General features: G+C 30.1%; 1 protein-coding gene across 2 annotated transcripts; it reads left to right on the top strand.

The window, feature by feature from the left end:
• The first annotated feature begins 530 nt into the window (after positions 1-530).
• Positions 531-8,003, top strand: nopo (TRAF interacting protein no poles). 2 transcript variants are annotated; one of them, XM_085190057.1, is made up of 9 exons: positions 531-796; positions 949-1,074; positions 1,398-1,610; positions 2,214-2,372; positions 2,938-3,039; positions 3,430-3,543; positions 4,719-4,881; positions 6,898-7,020; positions 7,470-8,003. In XM_085190057.1, the coding sequence occupies exons 2-9, from the start codon at positions 962-964 to the stop codon at positions 7,776-7,778; spliced, it is 1,296 nt and encodes a 431-aa protein (XP_085046183.1). In that variant the 5' UTR covers positions 531-796; positions 949-961; the 3' UTR covers positions 7,779-8,003. The 2 variants fall into 2 exon arrangements, with proteins under 2 accessions (XP_085046183.1, XP_085046182.1); XM_085190056.1 differs by having other exon boundaries at positions 532-800.
• The last annotated feature ends 949 nt before the right edge of the window (positions 8,004-8,952 follow it).

Below are 8,952 nucleotides of genomic sequence, written 5' to 3'. Positions count from 1 at the left end.
TATATATATAAAATCGAAAGGTCACTCACTCTTCACGAAATCTCAGAGACTACATGTGCTAGGAATCTCAAATTTTGCATAGGAGTTACTTACAGGACGTAGGTGCTCGCTAAGACGGGAATTTGCAATATTCGACTTCTAAGGGGTTGTTTTTGGGGTCGAAAGTTTGTATGAAACTTCGATACTACATATGCTAGGAGTCTCAAATTTTGCATAGACGTCACTAGGACGTACTCATGGAGACAGAAATTAATAATAACATAGTTCACGCGGGTGAAACCGCGGGCGGGCCGCTAGTATAATATATTTTTTTATCTTTAATCTATATATCTATACACATCCAATAGTTAAATCAATCCAATAATTTAATATAATATAATAAAATAATTTAATGAGCACAAAACTATTTTATTAATGAAATATACCTATATGAAAATTATTAATTCCAAAGTAACTAAAATCGATTCTCGATTTCTCGAACATAACATGTTACTATACTAAATAATTTAATTAAATTTAGATAAGGGCAGCACTGTGTTACTTCCGAGATTCGAATTTCGAAAGTAACACAGTGCTGCAATCTTTATTCCGAAATTCAAGAAAAACATAGCTAAAACTTTGTAATTTTAAAACTAACTGTATTATTTTTATCATAATATACGTGACACTGGCAGATTTTTTTGCGTCTGTCATCGCAAAAACAGACCATTCATTAAAAATAATAATTCGGATCGCCATAATTAAAGAACAACAACAACAAAATAATAATAAAAAAACACAACATTGAGGGTGTAGTGTGAGTGAGTATTATTTTTACAGAAATAATTCCTCCAATAAGTCAATACATTAATTTGAATATACGTATGTCTCTAATATACGTAATAAAAAAAATAACCTATTGGTTTAATAACAAACAAACGCTATACACTTAACCTTTGATTTTTTCAGTCTTGTAATAAAAATGCATATAATATGTACAATATGCAGTGACTTGGTGAATCCGGCGGAGAATATACATGTGACACAATGTGGACATATATTTCATTATCAATGCTTATCACAATGGATTTCCAGGTATAAGGATTTTGTTTGATAAATTAATTCCTAATTAAGTAACAAAGGCAGTTAGATATCAATTAGCGCTTAAAAAATATTAATTTCTTAACAATGTATATATTTAATAACTTAAATACCGCTTGATCAAATTCTTTGTTTTTTATTAAATCATATTTATAGAATTTTTGGATTTAAATAAAAATAAGTCGAAACTCGTGTTTTTTTATATATTTTTTTTACTAAAGACAAAGTTTAATTAAAACAAAACTTAATCAACTACTGTGCAATGCTCACCTTCACACCTGCACGGTAAATCTACAGAATTCTAATTACTAATGCAGATCGAAGTCCTGCCCACAATGTCGTAATAAAGTGACAAATAAGGGTACATATCGGTTATACCCCACTGTATCAAATGAGATGACTGCTGATGATGCTGCCACATTACAATCTAGATTGGATGATGCTCATTTACAACTTAGACAACAAAAAACTGAATTTAAGGAAAAAGAAGAAAAATTAATGGTTATTGAGAAAGATTTAAAGAAAAATGGGTATGTATGTTTGAGTTTTTATGGGTTTTTATGAGTTTTTATGGGTTTGTTTGAGTTTGGGTGTGTTGTTATGATTTTGTGAGTGAAAATTCTAAAAACTGAGGCTGTTTTAGCAGTAGTGGGATGTGGGAGTTTGCAAACATGATGATTTTAGGTTCTATACTCGGAGGAATAAATAATTTTCATTTACTTTTGCTGGACCAAGAATACTATTCAGTAGCTCCACTTAACACACAATGTCCCAAAAATTGGGTAATGAGAGGATTGAAATATCTTAACACAAGGTTTGCTAAATGCAGAATGTGTAAAGCTAAGAAAACCCAAATGGATTTCTGAACAAAACAAAGTCTGCTGGGCTTAGTAGTAGATCATAATATTATAGTTTATTAAAATTTACTTTTTATATATGAGAAATTTAATTATTGAAAGGAACAGAACCCAAAATGAATTTTAAAATTTGTTTGTAAGCAATCTCAGAAATTAATTAATTAATTTAAATGCAGTTTCCCTATTATATTTTGGTAAATTTCATAAACAAAGAAGATATTTCACTTTACTGTACAGCTAGCATAATATTTGTAATTTTCTTGTCTTTTTTTGCAGAGCCCTTTTAAAAGCAACAGAAAAAAAATTAGAAAGTAAAGAATCAGCTGTATCAGCATTAAAAGACCAATTGGAATATCTGAAAGTTCAAAATAGAGAGACGCAGAAATTAAAAGAGGAGAATGACATTTTAAAAAATAGAATGAAAACATTGACTGGGTATGGTTTTTTTATAGTGTATCTATATTGTATATAGAGGGCGACAACATACATGTAGCTCCTCTGGTGATCCGCAAGCTTGCTTGCCTTATCTTTTTCTATAAAAAAAAAACTAAATATTTCTTATTTCTTTATAATATTTCTAATTTTTGTAGTTTTTTGATATTTTTTTGAATACACAGTCTAACAACACTCTCTTTGCTAACTGAAAGACATTGCATATTAACTAGTGGAATTAACACTGAGTTGGACTTACCAGAAATAGAAAATAGAAATTATTTAAATTAGAAATAAATGAATTAAGCTTTAATTTGTTACTTGTGCTTAATTGTACATTCACTATTCTATCTAATTTTTTTAAGTAGCTTCACACTGTGTCCCGTACACAGCAGGGCAGGCAGAGGGAACTTTGAAACTTAGTGTTAAGACTCTACTCGCATTTAAACACTTCTGTCTCCGACAAAAATGAACCTGAAGTTTCCGAGATTAGCGCGCTTAACCAAACAAACTACTCCAGCTTAATAAGACTATAATAAATTTTAGGTGTTTACTTTTTTCTTTTTAGTTTGGAAAAAGTTCTAAATGCAACAAGTGATGAAGTGGAACAGTTACTTGAATGTTATAAAGATGTTAAAACTGTTGCTACATTTGCTACAGCTTTGAAAAGGTAATTCAGGTATAAAAAAATATAAATTAAATCAGCTTCATGCTGTATCCCGAACAGAGCTGGGTAGACGGAGGGAACCTAGTGTCAAGACGCTCTGTTCCCCACTTTCTGCCGAATTCTGGAGACATTGCATGTTGAGTGGTGGAACTCATCGCTACCCTTTGCCACCCAGAGTAAAGAAATGGAAATATACATTTTAAATAACTATTTCATTTCCTCGAGTCGGTATCAATCCCACTACCAGTCGGTTTACAGTCACACTTCGTGTCCCTGCGCCACGACTGGCCTCATCTCTATTGACATGAGGCCTCATCTTTTTAACAAATCAAATGAAGGTATTTCTTACAAATCCTAAAAATAAATATTATTTCTACTTTGTTTATGTTTCAGAGCATTATGTGAATGTGAAAGCAAAAAGAATCAAATACGAGATGAATTACAAATTCTTAAACAACAACTTGCCGCGGAAAAAATTGAGAATGCCAGATTGGAAGGTAAAATAATGTAAGTTCTTTTTTTATTTTAGCTTCACACTGTATTTGAATTTGACTTTGTATAATATAAATAAAATGTTTTGGCTTAAAAGGCTCTAGACCACGGCTTCTTAAACTTTTGTCATTCACGACCCCATTTATGATTGCTAGTTTCTTAACGACCCATACAAATATAAAAGAAAAATAAATTAATATTTTTTGATGATTTATTTATTAGGTAACAATATACATATACATATGAAAATATATAGTTTTAGAATTCGTTTTGAAACATACAAAAATCTGCCAACTCTAGTGATGTTATAAAATGATATATATAAATATTTGACATTAAAATCTCTCGCGACCCCAGAATTTTGCTACGCGACCCCTCTTGGGGTCGCGACCCATAGTTTAGAAACCCTGCTCTAGACGAATAAGCATGGGAAAGCTGCACTGTGTCTTAATTAATTATTTTTAATATGATTGTATCGCTTTTATCGGAAATAGCAACACACCATATTTTTGTGTCTAACCCTTACAGTAAGGGAGATATGGGGGTAACAACCCTTAACGTTAAAGCTTATTTTCTCGGTATCTATTAAAGATATCTTCATGAAATGAAAATGGCTATCTATAAGTTTATTATTCTATATTTTTTCCTGAATTTTTACAACATTATAAATTGTAAAAAATATATATTTATTTTATGAGAGCGCTTTTATATTCCACCCCGCGAATTGACTCACCAAAATTATATTTATTATGCACATTAGTTAGCTATCTATGCTATAAGTTAAAAAAAATAGAAGTAGTGGAACATGTTTCAAAATAAAAAAAACCGTCTTATGACGGTACGTGCACTCGTGAAGCAAACTTACATAGAAATCTATTAAAATAATAATATATATACTGGACGATGAAAGCCGAGACCAATCCTGTGACAATAAACACGACAGGTTCGATTCCCACTCTGGGAAATATTTAATATTTTAATTTCTTCGATTTGGGGTCGAGGCAAAAGCGCGGCACTCAACACGTAATACTTGAAGTATTGGAATTAGGCGGAAAGTGACAAGTGGAAGTTTCATTTCATCACCAAGGAAATTTAATGAAGATAATCTTCGGCATGTATTTTGGACGTATAGTTTTTTTTTTATGATTGGATCATAATTTGTTTGTACCAACTAAAATGTTTTTTTACAGTAAATTTCAAGTATATATATCACAAAAAGAAAATGAAAACAAGAATTCTGAAGGAAAAAGGAAATCATTAAATGATGACTCCTGGCAAGCCGTTAAGAAACCAAAGACTAATGATGATTCAAGCAATTCTGAACAAAAAAATAATGATAATAATATTAGTATTGTAAGTTTATTTTTTATTTCTTTTTTTTTTACATTTATAAAATGTTACAATACTATGTAAGAAAAGATTCTTTTTATGTTTCCTAAAATATTTTATATTAATACACATAAGTCATTTTAAAGTAATTTGATGTAACTTAAATATACTTATATAGGAACTACTAATTTAATAATAGACAAACTCAAGCTAGGATTTAAGATTATGAAGAAAATATATATATTTTTAACTTCACGCTGTGTCCCGCATATGGCTGGGTAGACAGAGAAACCTAATCTTTGAAACATAACGTGCTTAGTAACGGAATTCAACGCCGCGCTCTGTTGTTTTTTTAGCAGATCGGTAAAGTAACAATAATTCATAAATCATTCCTATAAGTACTACTAATACTGCATAGTAAATGTATGAGATATTGCATCTTGTGGAAATTTTATAATTTTATTTTTATTTTTTTATTACATAGAAAATAACAGCATATTCTTAATAACAAACAAACAAAAATTTTATACAAAGAAAATAAAGCCAATTACAGTCAGATTAAAATTGGTTTTTACAGTCTATCAAATGGACATGATAGAAGTACAAGTTTCAAAATACAACGGGAGTCGATGTCCAAGGGTCATATATTGTAAATATTATAATCATTTAAAAATGTAAATAAAACTCGACGAAAGCATATTTATTTAAGCGATAGCATTATTATTTTTTTTATTATTTTATTATTGTGTAGGTTGTATTTTGTGTTATTTTTAATTTTGAAGACCGAGGCCGTCGTGACGCAGCGGCACAAGGGTGTGACTGTAACGCGACGGCTGTGGGTTTGATTCGCACTCGAGGAGGTGAAATATTTATTTACGTTTATATTTCCATTTCTTGGCTCTGGTGTCGAGGCATAACGCGGCGTTGAGTTCTGCCACTCAACACACAATAAATTCAGAATTCGGCAAAAAGTGTGGAACGGAGTGTCTTAACACTAGGTTCCCTCTGCCTACCCTGCTGTGGGGGATACAGTTTTTAATACTTTAAATATTTATTTTACGTAGATAATATTGATTGGATAATATAGCTAGTTTTGTTTAGTTTTTCTTTTGTTAATATTTTTCTTTGGTTAGGTTTACTTATTTTTATTTATTTTAATTAGTTAGTATTTTTTCTAATAATAAGAATTTTCTTTACTTATAATTCGGCTTATTTTAATTATGTAGGCTTATATTTTCTTGCTAATCCTATTGAAAACTGAAAATAATTTCATGAATATATTTAATTCATATACGCATAGTTCAAGCGGGCGAAGCCCGCTAGTTTTTTATAAACATTAAAAACTAAAGCTTTAAGCAATTCACTAAAATAGTTTCTTCAAATAACTGTAACAATTTCTTAAACATAATACAAATAGGAAATACTTTATATTATCACCGCTTTATTTATAAACCAATTGAAATAAACTAAACATTAAACATCAAAGGAGGATTGTGAAAACATTAAAGTGAAAACTGCATTTAAATTGGTTAAGCAGTTTCTGAGTTTAACATGCACAGACAAACACCCAAAATTATTAAATATCATTGTTTTGGGTTTCATTAAATTGATTAAATTTTATGATTAAAGTTTTAGTATATTGATTATTTATTCAAACAAATATATATAAGTCATTTCAAAAAATTCTTCACAAGACAATAATTGAGATCTGGTAAGAAATTGTATTATGTATGTATATTAGTGTAGAAAAAAAAGTTATTACTATAGTTATTAGTTACTTTAATTAGTTTATTATCAGGATTCTTTTTTTTGATTTCACGCTGCAGCGATAGGCAGAGGGAAGCTAGTGTTAGAACATTCCGTCCTCAAAGCACCGTCCTAATATTGGAGACATGGCGTGTTGAATGGCAGAAGTTAACGCCGCTTTTTGTTTTGTTACGAGAGTGTGTAAGGAACGGTATCTTCCAACGTTAGGTTCCCTCTGCCTAACTTTATGCGCGGGATACATCGTAGCTAAAAATTTTTTTTGTATGCTTACAGACATCAATGGTAAATAGAATAGAGAATGCAGACTCTCCTTATTTGTGTCTCAAGCAGAGTAGTTTAGCTCTAACCGCCTTACAAAGACATCCTACTCATCCCTTGCCTGAAAAAAATCTTAAGGTAAGCTTGTTTTTTTTATATGTAAGAAGATTATGTAAAAAAATATTTCTGTAAGGCTAGGGCAAGTTAGAAAGAGGAAACCTAGTGTCAAGACACTACGTTTCTACGCACTGCCCAAGTTTCAACAGATTGCGTTTTATGTGGCGGAACTCAACGCTGAGCTTTGTCTTGTTACCAGGGCAATAAAATGAAAATTACTCATATTATCTAATAAAAATGGAACCCACAACAGTTAAACATTATTTACATTTCCCCGTTCTTGTAGACAAAGCGTGGCATTGATGCGCCACTCAAATCACAATGTATCATGCAAATGGGCGGTGCGTGGGAAACGTAGTATCTTGACACTAAGTTTTATCTATCGATCCTTCTTTTTCTGGGATACATCGTGAAACGTAAAGAAATACACAAAATTTTTAAAAATCATTAATTACATAATTATATTTCAGCCATCAGAATACGCCCTACTTAAGTCAGCGAGAAACGCAATAAAGACAACCGACATATCAAAAACAAGCATTTTTCACAAAAAGGAACCAGTTAAAATACCATTATCTCAAGAAAACGACCCCAATATGTCTTTATTTAATATATCCTACGACGGTCTCGGGGGTCATTCCAAACATGATAATTTTCCTAAAAATAAAAGTTTAGTACCCAAATTAAGTGCTAAGCATAAATTAAAAAGACCTAACCCTGTTGGAACACAGGATATTAGTAAGATGCTGAGTAAAATTAAAGATAGTTGTGATTTTTAAATGGAAATATGTTGTTTTTTAATATCCATAAAAGGTAACCTTTAGTCGAACTTTCATTTAAGATACATATAAAAATTAAATTAACTATCTTTTAAATTTGGAAATAATTTCATAATATTGTTAATTATACAATTTGATCGTTGTCAATTAAACTTTCTCTATATTTCTTTGGCCTAATTAGACTATTCACTAGTTAAGGCTAAATAGGCTCTAGAGATAAATTGACCTAAATAAAGTTGATATTTGAAATTATGTGTAAGTATAAGTATGGATTTTATAATATTTATAAAATACTTGATTTGTATTGTTATTACAATACAAATCAAGTATTAATGTTAATTATTAATGTCAAAGTAATGTTATTACTAGTAAGCTAGTGGATGAAAAATAAATAAATATATTATATATTTTAGGAAACCTATGTATATAATTTGATGTTTAATTTGTGAAGATTACTATGAATAATAATAAGAAGCATTAATACAAAGAAATTAATCTCTCTTTCTCACAAATTTTATAATTTGAAACAAGTTTCGTTTAGACCTATTAAAATGAAAAAGTTTAGACCTATTAAAATGAAAAAGTTGTGGCACAGTCGCATTCGGTTCCCAGTTGGCGGAATGTATTAATTTAATTACTTGGCTCTGGTAACGGTTAGAACGCAGTGTTATGTTCCGCATTTCAAACGCAATATCTCGAAAATGTTGGGAACGGAGTGTCTAAACACTAGGTTTGCCCTGCCTATGAGGGATATAGCGTGAAGCAAATATAATTTATTAATGATATTGTAAATTAATTGTTTTCTAGTACTAATTTGCTAGCTTATTGTAGTATAGCAGCATTTGATTATTTATTTATTCAAAATTTTAAAGACTGAATTTATATTTCTAATTACAATGTTTTTTATAAGTAGTTTTAAGTAATTTTAGATTTTGTCTATTTTTATTTAACTGAAATTTCTTAATCTTTAATTTGTTTTCCCACCATCACTTCATTTTACTGCAGTGCAGATAATTGTTATTGAATAAGTTGATTATTACTTATTAATTAAATTAGATTAAATTAAATTAGGAGGTTAGTTGTAACGCAGAGGTTGCGTCCCTGTTAACGCGACCGGTTGTGATCGACGTGGTTTGATAGCCACTCTAGGAAATGAAATTGAATTTTTTATTTC

The sequence above is a fragment of the Heliconius melpomene genome, chromosome 9, assembly GCF_056956725.1.
Source record: "Heliconius melpomene rosina isolate 202511_hmr_F chromosome 9, ASM5695672v1, whole genome shotgun sequence".
Classification (NCBI taxonomy): Eukaryota; Metazoa; Arthropoda; class Insecta; order Lepidoptera; family Nymphalidae; genus Heliconius; species Heliconius melpomene.
The sequence above is the reverse complement of the archived record's forward strand: the minus strand, read 5'-3'. Positions and strand labels throughout refer to the sequence as shown.

Coding starts and splice junctions, on each gene's coding strand:
- nopo (XM_085190057.1), top strand. CDS start 962: ATGCATATAATATGTACAATATGCAGTGACTTGGTGAATCCGGCGGAG. Junction 3,544..4,718: donor AGATTGGAAGGTAAAATAAT/GTAAGTTCTTTT, acceptor GTTTTTTTACAG/TAAATTTCAAGTATATATAT. Junction 4,882..6,897: donor ATGATAATAATATTAGTATT/GTAAGTTTATTT, acceptor GTATGCTTACAG/ACATCAATGGTAAATAGAAT.